This window comes from Pagrus pagrus (genome assembly GCF_965226575.1).
Source record: "Pagrus pagrus genome assembly, chromosome: 7".
NCBI classification, from domain to species: domain Eukaryota; kingdom Metazoa; phylum Chordata; class Actinopteri; order Spariformes; family Sparidae; genus Pagrus; species Pagrus pagrus.
The window spans coordinates 8,105,457-8,127,535 of NC_140191.1; the positions used below are offsets into that span (position 1 = coordinate 8,105,457).

The 22,079-nt window shown below is 43.3% G+C and overlaps 1 protein-coding gene across 1 annotated transcript in view; it reads left to right on the top strand.

Annotated features, from left to right (window-relative positions):
- The first annotated feature begins 2,027 nt into the window (after positions 1-2,027).
- Positions 2,028-22,079, top strand: part of iglon5 (IgLON family member 5) — a 115,617-nt gene continuing 95,565 nt past the window's right edge. The window contains exon 1 of the mRNA XM_084358250.1: positions 2,028-2,703. Within this exon, the coding sequence (XP_084214376.1) occupies positions 2,643-2,703 (61 nt within the window). The 5' untranslated portion in view covers positions 2,028-2,642. The remainder of the gene's footprint in view (positions 2,704-22,079) is intronic.

Consider the following 22,079-nt stretch of genomic DNA (forward strand, 5'->3'; position numbering starts at 1 on the left):
AGCTAATGCTGGGCTTTGATTAGATGACTCATTAACCAGTCCTAGGCTGTCTTAGAGCTTGCCCCGTCATCTTTCTGCATCTTTCATCTGAAGCAGATATGCCCGTCAGTTAATCCCTGACTGTATTTATTGTAATTCTGTCCGAATACCATAAATCAGCAAGCGGCGCTTTGTTACTTATGCGCTCAGCAGTAATAAAGCGTTAATTGGCTATTCGGGGAGTAAAGAAACAAGTGTTATCGTCAAAAATAAAACAATACATCAGCTAATGTGGAATAATCGTCTCAGGCGTAATGTAAATATAGCAAAAAATGCACCCAGGGGGCAGTTTATGAGCTCTATGTTGTGTTTTTGACCAGGAAAGTCCGCTGATGTGATGCAACACGACTGTAATGAACTGACAAATGTTCGGAGAGCGAGCATAAATTTTACAATTGAGTTTTCTGGGAGTTTTGCAGCCTCCTGTTTAGTAGCTGGTGTCTGTCTCAAGCGTCTTTCATACAAGATGATTAGCTCACCACGTGAATGGCCTTTTAAAGAAAATGAGATCCTCGCTACAGGCAACTGCCTCTCACACTTTCAGTACGACTGAGAGAGTAACGTGTTTATAAATGGCTCATTAACACTTCTGCATAAATATAAAGTGTCTTCCTACATGGGGTTTATGTTGCCTGCCATTATGTCAGCGCTGTGACTCAGTCAGATGCTGCCTTTTCTGCAGTGCTGTTAGAGTCAGCCCTCTACTCGGTTCACCCAGTCGAGCCACGACTTACAAGTGCATCGCAAAAAAATTTGAAAATCGTGGAAAAGTTCAAAAAGTGAAATATTTCAAGCCTTTTTTTAGTTTTAATTTCGATGATTACAGCTCATGAAAATCATAAAATCCAGTATCTCAAAATATCACAATATTACAAGACGAATAAGAAATAAAAAAGCACAGTAATACCATGGTCAGCAAACCAATTACTACTCCTGCTGGAAAAGGCAATCAGCATCTCAATACTGTATGGAGATGCTGATTTCCTTTCCCAGCAGGGCTTGGCACCTGCCCACAGCGCCAAAACTACTAGTAACTGGTTTGCTGACCATGGTAGCTTGACTGGCTGGCCAAGCCTGACCTGAACTCCATAGAGAATCTATGGGGTATTGTCAAGATGAAGAAGAGAGACACCAGACCCAACAACACAGGCGAGCCGAAGGCCGCTATCAAAGCAACCTGGGCTTCCATAACACCTCGGCAGCGCCACAGTGCCGATCGCCTCCACCGCACTGATGCAGCGATTCGTTCAATAGCAGCCCTGACCAAGTATTGAGCGCATAAATGAACATACTTTTCCGAGGGTCGACATTTCTGTATTATAAATCCTTTCATTGATTGGTCTTATGTGATATTCTAACATTTTGAGACACTGGATTTTTGATTTTCATGAGCTGTGAGCCGTCATCCTCAAATTTAAAACCAAAAAAAGGCTTGATGAATCCAGAATAATGATAAAGTTCCACTTTTTGAGTCAAGTTACGGAAAAAAAAGAACTTTTGCATGATATACTAATTGTTTAAGCACCTGTGTACATACACATGTGGGCTATTGTCTCACAGTCTTTACAGCTTCCCCTCTTGTAGTCTGACAATATTCATTTCCAGCAGTTGAGTAACATCTGCTCATCATCAGCACTTCGTTCACTTTACAGCCACCTTCGCTAAAAACTCGGCGCATATGGCTCCACCTGCCCCCCCTGCTCCCCCCACCTCTGTCCCTGTAGTTATCATGCCTGCCTGTCCCCCTGTGGACTGTTTTCTCTGAGTACTGCAGCAACACCGAACCGGCTATAAATCACATTGCATTATCACCGCGCCGCGCTTCGCCTCGCGCTCCGCCCGCCCAGTGCGCGCCTGCGATTGGCCGGCGCGGCTCCTCGGCCGGCCTCTCCGAGCGGGACATCGGTGCAATCGTAAATCCCGCCTCCTTCCTTGGGGCCGGCGATTGGGAAAGGGGCTCTCCTTGAACTGTCAATCATGCTCTTTCTTGTGCGCCTCGCATTCGGTGCTGCTCCCTGCGACGCGCTGAGTGCGGAGCGACGAGACGCGCTGCATACCAACAGAGACACACGGGAGCAGGCTAATTAAGGCTCAAGTGGCGACTTGCGACCGGCTCAGGACGCACAGACTCCATCCTGTTCTCTGACAAGAAAGAAAGACAAAAAAAAAAAAGATTAATGTCAAGTCAGTGGGCAGTTTGAATTTTGCCTTTTTCTTCCCATGCATTTGCTAAAATATTCCCTCTGTCCTTCAAGGCGCTGAGAGCCAAACTAAGTCTGGGATATTTGTTTTTTTTTCCTTCTTCTTCTGCTCTGATATTTTTCTGGTTGAGAGATTCTTCTGCACAGGAGAAGACAAACAGCCCTCTCCGTCTCTCTCTCTCTCTCTCCCTCTCTCCACGACATCACAAGGAAAAGTCAAGTGGACAAGACTGATGTTTTCGTCCAGTCACATGTAGAAGCGTTGGACTATTGCTGTTGACATTCATTCACCAGGTCGGGGTGTTTTTTTATACACACAGATCCCCCGCCACGCTGCCGTACAGGAGGAATACCGAGGCGTTTGGCTGCAAAAACAAGCAGAAAATCAATCACAACTCCATCATGGGCTGCCCCCTCTTGCGGAACGCGTTTGCTGGTTTGATCCTGGTGCTGCTGTCGAAAGGTAAGTTCTTACGAGCTACTTTAGCTATACGTGCTGCTGTGCCTCTTCTATCTTCGCCTTTCATTTTTCCGAAAAACGCTCGTGGAGGTGAATACTAATGATGAGGTGTGTGTGTATGTGCGTGTGCGTGTGTGTGTATGGTGGTGGTGGAGGGGGGGGAGGGATCTACCTGCCTGTGAATCACGCGTGTCTGCATGCTGTGCCACTGCGCTCCAGTTTTTTCCTTTTGCGCACACAGAGATGTATACAAATGTAAGAGAGAGGCTGTATGTGCGTACGTGCGCGCCTTGTGTGTGCGTGAGAGCGCAGCGCCAGGTTCATCTCCGAGCCAACCTCGTGGTTCAGTGTAAGCAACGGGTGATGCATGTTAAGATGTTTACTATGAGGGGGAGAGGGGAAAAAAAATAAATAAATAAAAAATAGACTCCCATCCTCAGTCGTCTGTGAACATTCCTTTACGTGACATGAATGGCCTGGTATCCCACGCACATGACGCACCACCAGTGCAAAAAGAGGGAGAGAGAGAGAGAGAGGGAGGAGGAGGGGTAGTAATGGTGGTGGGGGTAACATAAGTAGGGGTAGAAGCAATGCAGAGAGACTCAGGAGAGAAAGCCAGTGTTTTGTTCTCCGTCTTCAAACCCAAGGTCGAGCGAGACAGAGAGAAATAAATGGTGAAGGATGGACAGTTGGAGGGCTGATGGGGTCAAAAATCTCCTCTTTTATCTCTGACATAAAACATCCCCCCCCCACCACAGCTCAACAAAATGGACAGACTTCATTCATCTGCTAAAAAAATAAATAAAAAAATTCCTGCAGTAAAAGTCAGCGTTCGTCGGCTGAGATAACTTCAGATGGCATTTTAAAGAGCTTCGTTATGAAAAACACACACAGACGGTGCTGTTGTCCTCAGGGAACGCTGACCAGGGAGTGTTCAAAGCCCATTTTTCATCATGCCACCCTCTAATAGTCTCACCATGCTATGGGATGTCCCAACATATATTAGTTGCGTTGTGCACGGCACCCTCAGCATCTAATCTAGCGTGAACACACACACATACACACACACGCACACAGATACACACACCTGGCTCAATTAGTCCAGCCTTCATCCTGTGGGAAATCAGTATATAAATAAATTACTCCGGCCCTTAATAACAATAATTGATGTGTCAGTGCAATAAGACGTGAGGTTAACAGCCTGCAGATGCAGACGGGCTATAGCCTCCTGCTCCGGAGCTCCTTGTGGGCAGGAGAGCCCAGCTGGTCATGGTTGGCTTGCCACAGCAAGCCCCCTCTCCACACCAGGCAGAGAGCAGACGGACAGCCCTGCAGGACGCACACAAGGCACACAAACACAATGATCTCAGCGCCTCACAAACCAACCCCACAGCCAACAGAGTCTCATTTCAGCTTTCAGCTCTCTGAATTTGTAACCTGTGGGTTTTTTTTTTTTTTTGGAAGGGGGGGGGGGGGATATGTGAAGGTGTGACCAATCATGTAAGCCACAGTTGAGGAATGATTGGATATTGATGCGAGCTGTGCACATTGCAGCGCATGTGAATCAGTTTTTCATCTCGGAGTGGAGTCCCGCCTGCTGCTCCGAGTTGCTGTAGGTCCACAACACGTCCGTCTTTAAAGGTAGAGGAGCATGCATTATAAAGGAAGAACACGACTGTTAAAAGGGCACCGTCCGACGCTTGATAAATCATGCAGCAGTGGAATAATCCTTTTTATCCGTGCCCCTTAGAGCCGGGCCTGTGTGGTGTGTGTTTGCCTAAACGCTTCACCACAACTGTTGGGCAGATTGCGCGTGACTTATTATTGCCAGGTTAATGGTGTTTAAGACAGAGTCCTCCGAATGGCTGACAGTATTTTATTCATCGGAAGACATTTCTTCCTCTTGACACAGATAATCACTCATTTAGCCACTTCACATTATGCCTGACAAATATTTATTAAGAGAGGGTGCTGTTTTATCTTTAACACCCTCAGAAACAGATAGTGAAATGTGTTTCAGACCTGCTCAGTGCCGCGTCTGCCAGGTTGAAAAAGGGCCTTTTTCTGTGCCTCAAAACACAATTAGGCTATTCAAAGGTTTCCTACTGGCCTAGCGTGTGAATGCACAAACCACTCCATGGGTGAGATGGCCAGCTCCTGGCTTGCCATCATGCCTTCTCCTTCCTCAGTTGTTCTCCCCTTTTTTCTTCCACTTAAAATGTCTGAGAACCATAACTCCAGGAAGAAGCGTGGCCAAGCGCCTACAGACACATACAGTAAAACATCTACATATTTCTGGCACGCAAGCTGTCTGCAATTAATCAAAACCGGTTTCATCTATGAGACTGTGAGACTGTGCTGATTTCCCGATGACGGAACATTAAGGCTGCGAATGTATCCGCGCACACACGCGCACACACGCGCACCTCCGCACGAAATTAAACAATTTACCCCGCGCTCAAAGGATTTCTGTTATGACAGAAACACGCAAGATCTGATAATGAGAATAATGCCGTCATTGATTCAGTGAAAAGTGAAGATGACAAGAGAAATTGCTTCTGCTTACGGTGGTACATTGGGTCACAGCAGAGGACGTTTAAGGTTACACATCAGAAGATATTGTTTTAATACTTTATTCAGATGTTTAAGACACAAATTTCCATCACGCAGATATCCAGAAATGCAATTATTGCAGTGAATCCCATTTTCGCAGCGTGCTATAAGCTTTACATAGACGCCAGCAATGTTCAGTTGGTCCAACAGATGGGTCCTTTCACCAATGCATGCTGCTGTGATGGAGGTTCTGGTAAGAGGAAGTGTACGGGGCGGGAACACAGGTGAAAACAGGTGGGGTCGCTTTGTAGCTTGCCATCCTTCTTGTCTCTGCAACATATGGGGGCCAAGTGGGGTCAATGCGCATTGCACATGTTAGCACGTAGCCACCCAACATCCCTGCCCTCTCACACACACACATACACAAACGCACGAACACACACACTCGACTGGATCACCAGTCTTGGCTTGGAGATGAGGGGAAAGGAGATGCCAGCATCAACAGATGCCTTGCGCTCCTATTCTGGAGGGGCCTCTGCTTTTTCTCCCTCCCTTTGAAATCCATGGTTTCTGTGTGCTGTTGTTCTCCATGTTTGGCTTAGAAATGCTCTGCCATTTTGGCAGGTTTTATTTATCTGCGAGTGTTTGAGCGAGAGGGCCTGGATTTGGTCTCAAGAGCCTCGGGGACATGGGTTGGAGGTTTAACCAGCCTGGAGTGGCTCTGTGGGTTGAATGTTTCTCCCTCGGGTTTCACTTTACAGTTTCTCGAGCTGCTCTGTGGTGGCCTATGGTGCTGCAACTCCAACATCTTCCACTGAATCTACTCCTTACACATTGTGGAGACCAGATGGTGTCGTAACAACTATCTCCTCTCCAGCTGTGTTTTGACCTGGCAGAGACAAATGAAATGAAAATGAATAGTTGAGTTTGGCGAAGAATAAAAAGTGATTTTTTTTTTTTTTTAGGAATGGTTGAGGATTGGCAGGTCGCCACCCTGTTAATGACAGAACGCTTGGAGAATAAAGAACGGTGTGAGTTGTGATACGTGTTTTAGGGGTGGGGGAGAAAATCAATTCAAGACACAATGCAATTCTTGAGAGATTGTTTGATGCAGACGAGTCCATAATCGGACATTTCAAACCCGATTCTCAACATGATGATCACCTGTAACATTTTTCTGAGGCCAGACTGTGACCAGCTGGTGTTTACGCTCTAGGCTAGGCTTGTACTTGAGTTTCGGTGAGGATGACCAAGCGTGGGCAAAGACAATGGAGGAATTTAACAATCACATGTTGACCCTCTGAATCTTAATCAAATAATGAGATGCCTAGAGATTCCCACCAATAACAGGTTTTCATTTTTCACTGGTTCTTGTACTTATTCCAGTGTTGTTGGGTGCAGCAATGTTAGGAATTCATGTCATGGTAAAGGCATCAGAGAGTGAGAACAATCTTGAGATTTTCTAATATCATCGCAGTGGAAACATTTTGAAAAATGTACCAGAAGTTATTGAATGGAGTCAAATACCACCCACTGATGATTTTGGAGAATCCCTTTAGAAATGAAACAGCTATTGTACCATGACTTAAACCTTCTGAATACACTGCAAAGAATCATGTCATGCCTAGCAACCACTGACAGTATTTTTATTGGATTTCAAGGTGTTAAGGATCCACATCAAGGAAGGTAAAATACAACCGGTTCAGTTCAGTGTTATTGTCTCACATGGGGAAAAATGTTGCCTGCAGAATGGCAAAAACAGACACACTACAGCACACGCATCTGTCAGTGAAAGATGATTTTGACGGAAGAACACACAACACATCTTTATCCAATATTTCAGGGCCATTTCTAAGCCCTGTCTTTTTATTTATTTATTTATTTATTTATTTATTTTTGTCTCTCCTGGCAAACATAATTTGGCTGGTGCTCAAACTTTGCTATGAATCATCGTGCAGGGATCCATTATTTTTGTAGTTTTTTCTGATGTTTCTCTAACAACTTGACAGATTTGCAATGAAACACAATCCACACATGTAATCCACAAACAACGCACAAATTCAAACCACCAATGAATTTCTTTAAATAAGCCTAGTGAACTACTTGTGCCCCCTCAACCTGACCAAGTAGTTTTGACACCTGAACCTAACCAAGCAGCTTTGTAGCCTCAACCTAACTACATACATTTGTTGCCTTAACCTAACAAAATAGTTTTGTTCCCTAAACCTAACCAAGTAGTTTTATTGCTTAAACTTAAACCAAATACTTTTGTCATCTGAACCTAACAAGTAGTTTTGTTGCATGCACCTAAAAAAGTAGATGAGCTGCCTAAACCTAACCAAACAAGTTACACTGTTTATATTTGTACATTTAATGTATATGAGTCTCTTTCTATTTCCTACCTTTTTATTATATTGTTAATTTTTTACTATTATTATTGTTTATTGTAATATTACTGTTCTTTGGCTGCTGTGACGCACAAATTTCCCCGTTTGTGGGACCAATAAAGGAATTTTGACTCTGAACTGCAACTGAAAATTCAAAAGAAGATTTTCACATTCACTAAGTCTACAAATAAACGGCCTTGTGCAGGACACAAACACCACTTGCTCGTGTCAAAGTCCTCTACAAGACCCGTTTTTATCTTCTTTATCATGAGTATTCAGCCTTTGTCCATCTTTATAATATATCACCTTCTTAAAAGCTTTCTGGCAGAAAACCTCTCAAATAACCACTCAAATGGTGTTACCAGTCAGACTATCGCTGCATATAGGATTCACATTGTGAGGCCAAACACACAAATTATAGAAAAACAGCGTGCACTCAGAGCACGGGCTGAAACGGTCACAGAAGCGAACACTGCTGCGTCCTGCAAACTCATACCACGTTTTTAGTGAGGCCCGTTGTTTCACTGGAAGAACTAAGTACCCCACAGCGAAAAAAAACACCTCCTGTCTTTTTAAACCTAAACATTGGCAGGTAAGACAAAGTGACTGTAAAAACAGTATCTAAAAATCAATTTGTAAGAGTAAATAAAAACAAAGACCAGTAAGTAAGAACAAGTTTAAAAAAAAAACCCAATAAGACAACAGGACAATAAGACAGGGACTATCTTTTGGCAGCTACAAAGGTTGTGAATTAAACGTCCTTATTGCACACACTAAAAAGATACGTTTGAATCTATTGCACCTGGCTCTGGGGAGTCTTTACCTCCGCCCTAAAGGAGACAGCTCAAACTCTTTTTTATTTAAGGGGTGGAAGATATCAGTGACAATGCAAAATGACCAGAACGGGGAGGAATGTTGAGTTGCATTCATTATCATGCCCTCGCTATGTGGGTTTTGCAGCATTTCCAATTACAGTCTAGACAGAGATGAATAACCCCTGAGCTGGTGACCCTTCGACCCACCGGGCTGAAGCTGAACTCTGCGTCTCGTAGCATTAGCGGCTATCTGGCCAGAGCGGTGACTGAGAGGTCACGGGTTCAGCTCCTTTGAGGATGGTTAGCCACGGTGTTGCTGCGGACGAGAGGCGGGTGCAGAACCACCTCGCCGCCCTTGAGATTTCTCCTGTCGGTTTTGATAAACACTTCACTGGGCCTCACATATTGGTTCGGGGGCTTTGGCAATTACACATAGTGTCAGTGTCATAAATAATGATTACAGCGAGGCTTGTTTGCAATTATAATTACAGTTATAATATATGGAGTTCAGTGTAATGGAAAGGAACTGGGACCGCTTTCAGCTCGGGACAGGTAGTTATACTGTGTTTAATTACTGTAGTAATTCGCTTCGTTACAACCGCCTCTCGTCCTCCCCGTGTCCCAGTCCCAGCTTAAAGACCTGTGTCGGTCCGGGTGTGAATATGAACATTAGCTGTGGGTTCCAGGAAAGAGGGCTATGTTTTATTTAGTGCAGGGGAAGGATCATTCAAGAGGGAGCAGAGTGGCTGTAGGAGCGGGAGTAAGTGGCGGCTCGTGTGCTCACATCAACCACCACCCACGCAGCCACACACACACACACACACACTCTCATAAAGGTATGCATGCATACACTGTGGAATAGCTTCCTTACTTGGGCCACTGGGAAGATGAATTTCAACAATTCCCCCACTGAAGGTGTGAACGGTAAATCAATGGAAAGCCAATGGACCCCAGCCATAAGGCAGGTGGGGGGACATCATTATATATATATATATAGGCTACATACATACACACACATATCAGCGTGGATATTAATAACTCACATCGATCTCTGTTCAATAGTGTTCATATGGAGAAAATCGAATAAGTTTCCGCACAGTGCAATTTTCTTCTCTTTGGTTTCCAAGGCTTCAGTCCACACTGCAGATTGAGCTGTCTGCAGGGAAAAAGAGAGAGGGAGAAAAAGAGATGTTTTCTTGTTTGGTGATGTGCAGATGTTACACATTTAAGAGGAATGAATACTGTAAGAGAGGGGAGGGAGGGTGCTGTTTGATTTTCTTCCCTCTATTCCTCTTCCTTCTAGTCTTTTTTTGTGCCAGGGAGTTAGCATCATTGGAAACACGATTCAGATTAGTGCAGGCGGCTTGTCCTCTGGGAGCCGGGAGGGACGAGGGTCCCGCTTCTCTCCCTGTCCTCATTACCAAAAGACAAGGAGCTCGCCGGCAAATCAATGGAAAAGGCTTAGGCACTAATGCAGGCCATGCCTGGTGATGGGACTTAGCTTTGTGTGTGTGTTTTTTTGTGTCTCACTGTGCTCATGTGTTTATGTGTGTGATCCTTCCCTAGTGCGTGTGTGTGTGTGTGGAAGTTTAATCATTTGTGCTACAACAGAAGGCTGGAGAAAAACATTAGTTTCAAACGACTGCTGAATCACTCGCCGTCAGAGTAACCTCAAAACTCCCGGTTAGCCGCGCTGATATTTACAGAGGGGACATACGATAGCACGGAAGCCCTTTAATTACGCAGAGATAACGTCAGATTCATCAGTGAATCCATTTAGTCCAGTACTAACACTGCTACCATTGTAATTATAATTGCTCAGGGCATTGTTGCCATGACTACTACTACTTCAATAGCCTGCAGTTGTGTACAACTTCCTTTGCACTGACAAAAAAAAGAACAGCACCTTGGTGTTTCCTGTCAACAACCCCCTGCAGCGGATCCCGGCATCAAAATACGCCGAACAATCCACCTGTCTCACGGCTCAATCTGTGCCGCATCTGTCCTCGCCGCAGCCGACGCTGTTGTTGTTGTCACATTTGCCTTCATCCCACACGCGCACCTTTTGTTTTGTATACACAGGTGAAACTACTGGGTGCAACAAATGCTAAATAATGGTTTCATGTTGTGGATTTTCAGCCCCTCCGCCGCCCCTGACATCTCATGGCGCTGGAGGTGTGTCTAGGTCCGTGCAGAGGGGAAGGGAGGGCAAGAGGGAAGAGAGGGAAATAAATAAAACTGAGGAAAACAGATCAATAAATATTTCAGCAGCTGCTCCCTTCACAGACTTCTCCTGAAGCCATAAGAGGTGGAGAGAGAGCCAGAGTGAGCGAGGGATGTATAAAGTGCAAGAAAGAGAGAGAGGGAACAGGCGTAATTGTGTTCCAGACTCTCATTCACAGTGAGTGAGAGAGATGGAGGGTGAAAGAGAGAGACAGAGAATGGGGAAAATTGTGTCCTAGACTTTAATAGACAGAGAGAGAAGGCATGAGTGAGGGGTGGAGAAGCGACACGGGGTGTGCTAATGAGCACCACATACCAACATTGTCTCCTATGGGAGCACAAAGAGGCACACGAGAGGCTGGGTCCCCCGGACTTTGGCACTACATAATAGTGACTATAAGAATCTGTCTCGTCCTGACTTTCACATAATTCTAATTCCTGTCAGGAGTTAGCGACAGACCGTGTGGGTGTGTAGTTTGTGCAGCGAGCGGCTCTAAATGATAATGAGCCGGTCAGCTGCTGAGACGGCTAACGTGTTGCTGCGAATCAAGTGCGGCCAGCATCGGGTGCCACCCCCCCACCACCACCACCCTCCCCTTCTCCAATCATTAGCAGATATGTTCTCACTTCGGCACGAAATTTGCAAACACAAAAAGCACATTACATGCAGTGTGTGTAGTGTGTTATGTATGTTTAATGCAGGGAGTGGTGGGGGTGGGGGGTAAGACAGAGGGTTATGAGGGTGGACAGGCTGGAGAGATGGAGGAGTTATGAAAAAATGATTGAAGGAGGGCTGCTGGGAGGAAGCGAGGGAAGAGAGACAGATGGTGTGAGGGAAGAGGGGGAGGAGGGATTCAAAGACCGGCAACAGGCAGTGATCGAGATGGATTGATTTTGCAGACAGATGATTAGGTAGACTGAAAAACATGGCAGGTTTATCCTGCCAATGAAATCTGTGTTTGGGTGATTCTGCGACTATGAGTGGGAGTAATAAAATTGTTTCAGGGTCACTTGTTGTGTGATATTGCGGCATTAGGGAGCTGGTGCTAATGTGATCTGCGACTGGTTAGGGAGTCATTCCAGCGAGGCAGCACACCTCTAATAAGACGCTCATGCAGTGCGCCCACATCATAATAAGTGGTTCGGTGCTTGTCAAGAATCCACAGGTTACATAAAATATTAGATTTAGACACTCTTTAAAATTGCCAACATACACAGCAAGCAAATACTAAGGCTGCGTTCAGAGCAAATCAGGCGTTGTGGCGAGTAGAGCAGAGTTGTGCGGCGGTGTGAGAGGAAAACAACCAGCAGAGTGTCATTGTTTGGTTTCCGACTCCTGACTCTGGAGCAACAACTCTTCCAGAGAGACTTCCTCCATCCGTATTTCTCCTCCCCCCGCTGATGCCGCCGTGTCCTGGCAGGATGAAGTTGTTCGAGGCACCGAGCAACATAAAAGAACTCCGGAGCAATTTGGCAAACCTCTGAATTTTTGTGCCCCCGTGCTGGTGACAGCTGCAGTCACGGTATTATGTTTAGCGGTTGTCTGTCCGTCTCACGCATTCTTGTGAACGCGATATCTCAGGAACACCTTGACGGAATTTTTCTTAATTTGGGTACAACCATCCGCTTTGACTCGGGGATAGACTGATTACATTTTGGTGGTCAAAGGTCAGGGTCATTGTGGCCGTTACTAAGGAAGTCATACGGTAATTGCAACAAAACGTCCAATAGGATAAAATGATTACAATTCAAATCCAAAGGGTCAAAGGTCAACTTCACTGTGACATCATAACGTCCTGCAAAAACACTTTTCTGGTCATTATTCAACACAAAACAATAACTCAGGAACAGAAGGGGAGATTGTGACCATTTCCAAAATGGTCTCAGAGTGAAGAAACAAACACATCCACTATAGTGATAACTTTAATTTTCACCAAGAACCACACTTGATACTTAATGCGCTTATTTTCATTGGATATCTTCAAAGTCTTTTTGGGTATATTATGAGTCTGGACAGACATGGATTTAAACTATAACTTGACTGGTGCACAGGGGCGTACAACCTCGTTGTGGTGATTCTGTGACGGCATCTGTTTCACCCTGACACTCAAAATGCCAAGCCAGCAGTACGCCAATACCTCTATCTGTTTGACCAGCTAAATTGTCTGTCTTCGTAATGATCCGGACTTAAACCAGAAGCGGGTGTAAGTCTGAAAGCCTGACATCGATATATATCGTTCAGAAGTTCCTGTATTTATTATTTATTAGAAAACTTTCAACTTGAGCTTGGGATCACTGTTTTTAATCACAAGAGTAAGCGAAACAGGATTTTCCCTCATTACGAGGACGGATATTGACACATTTGTGTCATACCCGTAAAAAGGTCATTATCTGTACCAGATACTTGTTTCAGCTGATTACTCGCTCAACAGCTGGTCTAATCACCAGCTTATGTGACTTACGATTTCAGCCTGACTCTGGGTTTCATTTCTTTAAAACCTGATTCTGTTTCAACTACCCCACAGTACTGTACTGCATGTTCGCTGCAACCCCTGATTTGGTCCAAATGAGGCCTTAAATTGCATGTTTCGGCTATTAGAAACAACAAGCCGTGCCTGGTGGTAGTCAGCGCTTGGCCCAGTTGTTGCCCCACACTCAGATCTTATGCCGCGATTGAGATACATGCCAAAATTCTCCTTTACTTTAAAGCTGGCGCAAGGTTGCAGCTGCAGCCGTGAAGGTGCCGGTGGGCCTTCCTTGTAATAAAGTGTCCATATTAGCACGACATCCTGACAGTAAGACTCACCTAAGGAGAATTTCACTCAGGATTTGTCTGTGACAGTCCATTAATGGACTTAAAGGAAATATTCCACTGTCTTGAAAGATATTCGCTTCTCCACGTCCTCGGGGTGTTTGATGGTTAAAATTGCCTCACACATTTTATAGCGCAAGATCACAGGAATACTTTCTAAACCAAAATATATTTGTATTGCTATTGTGGTAATTGGGATGTTAGGTGAGATTTCATCAAACATTTGTACTGCAATAGACCATTAATTGGGTTTGGGAGAGGATGCTGCTGTGTTATTGTATTATGATATTCACTAATTAGATGTGGGGATGGATAACGCTAAAAGCCTGAGCTCCTCTTCCCAGTTTTCTAATGCAATGAGTGAAATATCCCATTAGTGCTTGGACCTGCATGGGGGAGGCTGTGAGTACAATATTCGACTCAGACATTATTTAAGACATTTCCCTGTTATGGAATGCTTTTAAAACTGTGCTGCAATCATATTTCGGTCCTTTATCCACGGAGGGAAGTGGCTGAATACTGCCATCTAATTTGTTGTGTAATGACATTCCTGTGGTGCCAGCATGATTTCCAAAAAACTGATCAAACATATTTTTTCTTTACACATCTCAAGGCTGTGCTTCAGTTTAAAAACACATGTCAATTACTTTTTTCATTCCCCTTGTGTTAGAGCAGCACATTAAGGAATTTGGCCAAATTGTGCTCATTAAAATGCATATCATTCCTGAGATACAAGTCAAACTTCCAATTAAAATTCTTCTGCATTCTGTCCTTGTTGAGCTGCTGTTTGCTGTTTAGTTTTGGCAGTTAATGCAGAACTAAAGCACATGTAAATGTATCAATAAAAAACGATTGCCAGAACCCAATATTCCCCGTCATTCAGAGTGGTCTGGGTTGATCCTATGTGCGAATGTTTGATTGGCTGGAAGCGCTCGATAGGTTTAGCGCATAAAAACAAAGGCAAACATTTTTAGCAAATCTCCTTTCAGAAATGGCTGCGAGATCATTTTGTCACAGCAGCAAAAACATCGCGCTCTCTCCCCATCACGGGAGCACAGAGTGTATCGACGTGACCTTTCTCTGGCCAGCAGACCTCCAATTCCATTAAGAAATAATGAAGGTGTCAGGAAAGGGCAATTAGCTGCTTAATGTTGGGCAACAGTACTCTAATACAACATATTTGTGCTGACGAGTCAATATCTATACCTGACAACGACTGCTGTACTTTGAGACACGGGCAGAGCTATCGGAACGGCTGACATTATAGAAATGAATTTGTTTGATTTAGGTTCCACTTTAAAGGAAATCTGTTATGGCTTTCTGCTGCTGGAGAAAAATCTTCTATAAATATGCCTTTAAACAGTGCTATAAAATGAAAAATTATAGCCGTAGACTGAGTGATGATGCGATGAGAGGCCGGCGAGATGAAATAAAACGTGAAAAGGTTCGAGATAAAAGAAAAAAGCGGAGTTTTGCTAAACAACAAAACAAAATCCATATCGGGGTGATGTCAGTTCAAGACCCACAGTATTGAAGATTTAAATCAGATGATATCTGAGCCATACAAGACAAACAACCCCATTCAACACCTTTATTAAGCTTCATGTTGGCCTATTTATCGTAAATATCTGCTTTATCAAACCTGCAGTTACCTTTGTTTGTTATCACGGGTTTGACAGCTGTAATCAGAATTGATCTGTATACTGCGGAGAGGCAGCTAAATCAGACATGACAAATGCGGGGCAGACAGTGCAGGTGTTTTCTCAATCAGGCCGACGTGATTGATCCTCCCTTGAATCCATCATGATCAAGCCATATTGACGTTGGGTCATCTATTAAGATTTTTTGGAGGGGGGATGGGACGGGAGAAAGAGGAGACAGACAGCAGCCGGTCGACAGCAGTGCGAAAAAGTTTCGGCGAATTGCATTTCAGTTTGGTGCTCTGCAGCATTTATAAATCCAAAAATGTTGGATGGAATTCTATTGATCTTTTTCTTTAATTAGATTTTTTTTTTTTCTAGTTTTCTGTGGTGAATTAATGTGAAGAGTTATGATGGCAGCAGCAGACTCGCCTTAAGGTTTGGTTAAAGCAGTGACACCACACGTGTAATGAATTGCATTTGATTGAATGTTTTGTCTGTAAAATTTGGTATGCCGAGCTGAATATGATGCACTTAAGCAAATATGTTTGATATCATGAACTGAATAAGAAATTCTGTGGCCATCGCCTGCCGTTTAATGCCTCATTTCTGTTCCCTTCATCACGGCGAGGCTTTTATTCTCAAGTATATAGATGTCCGTTGTCAGCGTTTTGACAGTGCAGTCTGATGTAGCGCAGTGATTTTTTTTTATTTTCTTGAAGCAAGGACTTCTAAATGGGCAGAGATTTTCTTTTTATACAAGTGTGCTGCACAGCCTGAAAGCGAAGATGGCACAACACAAGTTGTCAAGGCATATATATTGTGAATGGCTTTGAAATACTTTGCCTTTGAAACTGCAACATTTCAATGCAGAGGACAGAAATTACGCAGTCAAACATGGAAGTGGATAGAATTGCATTAAAGCAGCGACGCGTTTATCATAATGTAAAACTCGGCCACTTTGTGTTCTATAAGTTGTGCTTTGGCCCTCCGACTGTGCCCGCTCACCCGTTTCTACTTCCTGCTCTCCGCTCACACTTCAGACACAAGCGCAACAACCTGAGACCATCTGTTTGCTTTTCCTGGGGCGACTTGGTGCCTATAGGTTTATGGACATATGTGATAAAAAAAAAAAAGTGCTATCGTAGTTGTCAGCACTCTGAGTCTGCCCTGATTACCTGGGGAAAACCACATCTTTCGCGACTTGTAATAAAAAGCGGTGCCTCCCCTGCTGCAGTGTCCCCTGTAACACACTCCCTCTGCTGCAAGTTTAATGGGAAAGAACACATACTAATAACTTAATAATTCATGTCGTGCTCGTTTTACGGATGACACCATCCAGTAGTCTATCAAAATAGTTTATCACAGCAGATGTTGGTGAATGTGCTCTCTCACGATGACGAGCTGACATCACTGTTTGACGTGTCAGTGTGGTTATTAATATCACAATAATGATAAAAATATCTTTCCAATACCTCTATGTGTCTTAATATGTTAAATGTAGGGCTGCAACTCTTAATCGGTTGATTATTTTCCTGATTAATCGTTTGTCAAAATGTCAAAAAACTGTCAAAAAATCTAATCACAATTTTCCAGAGCCCTGAGTAAGATCTTCAAATTGGTTGTTTTTTCCAACCAGCAATCCAAAACCAAAATAATCTTCATTGATCATCGTAAATGACAGCGAATCAGCAAATCCTCACATTTAAGAAGCAGGAACTAGCAAATGAATGACAATTAATTTTCTTATGATCAATAAATGGACTAAACTCTTTACTAAAACAAAACCACTTAATTTTGTTAGTTTTTAATGACAGTTTCTTATTTTGTACAATTACATTTTCTTCAGTGTGTGATTTGTGAAGTTCTGATAAAATAAGGTTGAAGTACTTCCCAGCCTCAGAGCCCTGACAACTGGGCCGGTGGTGAGCGTCTATAACCCTAGTTGTCGTGACGTGCCCCTGACTCATGGCGCTAGTCGGCCGTCATCAGCAGCTTTTTGGTCGATTGAGCGTGTAGAATTGGGGCCAGAGTCCGTCGGTGAGGGAAATCTCTCTGATTGGCCCTTCAGTTAAGTGAATCACTGCGCGAGAAGAGAAACGGAAGAAGAAAGGGAAAGCCCGTCGAGCCTGTCTCTGGAGCATGCATGATTTCACCCATTTACTGCGGCTTCTCCTTGTTTTTGGTGTCATTTGCAACTTTCTATCAGACATTCCTCATTAAAAGTTGCTTCATTTTGTGTGGAGAAAAAAAAAAGGCTGGTTTTTGATAGCAAACTCCAGAGTTCCAGGTTTCCTTTTTTTGAATGATAATTACGTACTAACGCCACCTGATGGTATGGAGAGTTTTCCCATGCAGAAGTATGTATTACTTTACTTGTGGGACCATTTCAAAAACACAGGTTTGATCCCTGATTGCGGTGATCTCAGCTTGGCTGGTTGCTCCTTTGTCCAGATTTTAATGCTGCGTGATGGGAAGCCAGTGAAGGATCCACGTGTATCGTAGGAGACACCATTGCCTAACACCCTCCCCGGGACACAACGAGGAGTTGGCAGTGGCAGGGACTATAACATAAGGACAGGTTGCCTTTCTAAAAACCGCATACATTTTATTTTTACATATGTAAATTTGTAAGTCGTTTCATAGACACACGGGATGACGCATTCAAACTGCCAACGATAGGATTCATCAGCTCCCAAGGATCCACTCACTGTCACCCTGTTTGAAAGAGGGTCAGTTGGAAGGCAGCACAATGTGTAATGGCTCCTGCATGTAAGGAAGTGGTTGTTGAGAAGAATGCCGCATTACAGGAGTTAATTGGCTGGCCTGGAAAGGGTAAGGCCACTCCTGGGACGCCTTGCACAAAGGTTGGATGAACCAGATAGTCGGTTGAGGCAGAAGCACACCATATGGAGGGCTGCTTCTGGCCGTGGTTGGTTGTTTTATTTATTAGCTCTGCCAGGTTGGTTGCCACATTCATTTCATGCCTGTGTTACCCCACCTGCATCTCTGGCTGAAGCTGCTGATTTAAAGTAGCTCCACAATCGGGGAACGCTTACTTTCCCTCAGAAAGACTGCAGGAGAAAAGAAAATACAATAAAAGCAATGTGCTGTTTATTGTAATTACATGTGATTAATAATAGGTTTAATTTTGTCCGTGTTAGCTTTAAGCTTTTGATCTTGTGCACACACTTGCCTTTTGATCTCATGTATTCCCTTTTCAGATATTCTGGGTTGTATCGTTGAATACTGATGCGCTTAGATATATACAAAAAAATCGGGATTTGAGCAGCAGAGGAGTCGCAGCATAACTAAACGTGACAAATCAACTCAGCGGTGCCGCACTGATTAATATTACATCATGCTCCCTGACATGTTAGCTTCATTGCCGTTTCTCGCCAGTGTTCCTCGCAGTTACTCATCATAATGTCAATCACTTCTGAGTAGCTGACGGATTGAAGGAGAAATTGTTGGAGTGAAAATAAAAATATTTCAGGACTAAATATATCGAACACGACAGCCCTCCATTTCCAAAATAAGAAAAGAAAAGAAAATATCCGGGTGTTGGATTTGAGCTGAAAACAAACAAAACTGACTCACACATCTGTTGTATCGTGTTCTCAGAGAGGTGGGTCATTCCAAATTCATCCCTGGCCAGAAAGGTGAGTTGTTCATGAATTGATAGCGACAAACCCAACTGGAGGGTGGTGGAGTCTAGTGGCTGGAGAGTGCAGTGGAGTTAAGTGAGGAGTCTGACCTCTTGGCCAATCAGTGAGCATCAGTTTGGAGGCGAGGAGAGGCTCTCAGCTGCAAGCTTCTTCTCTCATATTGAAAACAAACTCTGAACAAAGAAATAAGGCCAGCCTCAGCAGCCGAAACATAACTCATGCTGTAAGATTTGACACAAGCATTAAATCTGGACCCCAAATTTGTTGTTTCTTCTTTGCAGGCTCCCATAAATAAGAGAAACTGCAGCAAGTGTGTCTGAGAATTAAATCTCCACTCTGCCTCTCTCTGTGTGTGCAACAGGATGACCTACCTGTCCAAAAGATTGTCTGAGTCCATGATCCAGGTGCTCAACCCGAGTCTCGTCTCATGGTCCGTCAAAACCCACTAGGGATACAGCTCGCCGCTCTCTTTTTTTCTCTTATTCCTTCTCCCATTTCAAACAGACAGCCACTACTAAAAGATTCATGCATGTGGACTTTGGGTCATTAAAGAATGATCCACAGCAAAGCTGTTTTTCACCCTCATAATGAAATCCAATATTCATGAAATGGATTTTCCTCTCTGCTCTCCCACTCACTCGAGCCACAGATGTGTGTTTGCTCGTGTATTTAGCCCGTGTTTGCACAGCCTTGTTAGGCTAGCACGGGTTAATGGTATCCTAAAGGCGCATTTTCAGGCCACCCAGTTAATTACACAGGGTTGACGGATGACCTTGCCTCACATTACCTGTGTAAAGCAACGCAGAGTGAGGGCATATCTGGGCTTTTCTGAGATTGGGGTCAGCGTAAAGACCAGTTAATCAAAGCTTTGTTTACGCAAGTGCAGCACAGCTCCCAGTTAGAGGTATCAAGACAACATATTCAGATTGGTACATGTGTATCTGAAACCTACACTATGCAAATTTTGACATTAAACTAATACAAACGTCTGTTTCTGATCTTCTCTATTTATTAATTTATGTAGTTGTTTTTTTTTTTTTTAAATTGTACCTTATATTTATTCTAGTGGCCATTTATTTTATTTTTATTTTTGTCTCTTCTTTCTTGAGTTTAGATTAGTGGAGACATGAGTACTTTAATAATGTTTGACAGCTGTGGCCGGAGGCATTATGTCTCCGGGTTGTCAGTCCATCCCATATTCGTGACGTGATATCTTAACGTGATATCTCAAGAACACATTAAGGGAATTTCTTCAAATTTGGTACGAATGTCCACCATGACTCAAGGATGAACTGTTCAGGATTTGAGGGGTCAGAGGTCAAGGTCACTGTGACCTCGCAAACCAATTTTTTTTCCAATTCATATGATAATTACAATACATTTAGACATACAACTAAGATAGGAGATAGAGGAGTAAGATAGGATAAAACTATGAAGTTATGACATTTGATATCCAAAAGGCCAGAAGTTAAACGCATTGTGGCATCAAAATGTTCTGCAAAAATAAAGTCTGGCCATTACTCAACCCTGAAACAGCAATTGGTGACCCGCGTGAGGCTGTGGTTCAGGGGTAGACCCAGTGTCTTGTTATCGGAAGGTTGCTGGGTCAATTCCCCTGGTCTGCATGTTGAATATAAATGTGTGCTGAGGCATACAATCCCGATGCTGTCATTCTAGTTTTGTTTGTGTATTGTCAGGGTTATGTCACATCTTCTGCTGCAAATCAAATCTACCTACAGGCACAAATCAAGTAACCTGAACCTGAACCAGCTTATCTGCTTGCCTATTTTCAAATATGTAACATTATAAACATTGTGGATGTGGTGTTTCATAATTAATTCTCGCAACAAAAAAATTTATATAGCTTTTTTACTGCAAAACAAGAAAAAAGACGGATGCCAAAAAGACAGGAATGTAAACTATAGTAAATGTTTCCTTCGAAGTTGTGGATGAATCGCTCATGTCATCCTCTGATGGTTTTTGACTTGTCATTTTGAAGTCAGTATATTGTGTTTTTGTTTGTTGCTGTGTCATTGTTGGGAAATGAAGCAGCCAGATGGATCAGTACAGTAGGTGAAACCTAAATCCACTGACGTGTCAGTCACTGTCAGTCTTATCACTTTCATTTCGTTGGACCTTATTGTTTTGTTTTGGCACCCTGAACTGTTTGATTACCCTTAGATCCTATTTCAAAATGTAATTATTTCTCATGTTGACTTTTGAAATGTATTTCTACCCAAACAAACCTTATATCACAGGGCTTTCCTTACCATTATAATGCTAAGGTGCAGCACACAAGCCTGTTTGGGCACCACCTAAGCCAAATGAATGTAAGCTCAATGTGTCGAGCATCAAAACTGACTAAATGTCTTTACCTAGATCTAATGATTGTAGTCCAATAGTCTAAAATAATGTAAAAGTCCATGTTTTTTTAATAAAAAAAAGTCTTCCATAAATCAGGGGAAACACTGACTTGAACCTTTGGACCTCAGGATCTTAATCCTGTGTGAATCCACCATGTCTGTAATTTGTAAAGTCAAATCTCCACCGAATATTACCTGACATATTTGGCCAAACACAGAAATCCTGTGACAATATTAGTGCCCTGCGAACTGGCATGTCTGTGATTTGGGGTTGATTTGCTTTTAAATGATTATATTTGATCGCGGCTCATAACATGTTTAACAGCAGTCAACAACTATGCTGTGAGATCGCAGGGAAGTGCAACACAGAAAAGCAAAATTATTCAATCACTTCATTCTTGTGCGGAGTAGTGTCACTAAATTCACTCCACACATGGAAAATCAACAACGTTGTAATCCCCCAGGTTCAGCTGTATAACTGATGGGAGAGCACGGATGTGTAAATCATTCTGGTGAAAGTTAGTGAATATTTTCTTTTTTTTCTCCAGTGTTGCACTTCGTAGATGGTCCCTGCATACTCACCTGACAGCTGCTGCAAATAAAGACCGATGATTTTGTCCAGCTCGTTAGGATGAAAATTAGGTTGTAGCTCATTGTCTATAATGAATAAATGAGGCATTATTTGTGTTTTGACAACATCTTGCCTATGAGTTATTGATCCCGGAAATCAAATGATGGCGTTGACAACATGTCCAGGAGATAATGTGAGTAAATACGAGTAAAAATACAAACTTTGCTTATCCCGTGCGAATGCGCCACACACAACTTAAGCATCAGATGGTAATTTCTAAATCACATGAGGTCCCTTGATAATACTAGATTGTGCTTTGGTGTCAAAATACATTAACACTTTTAACT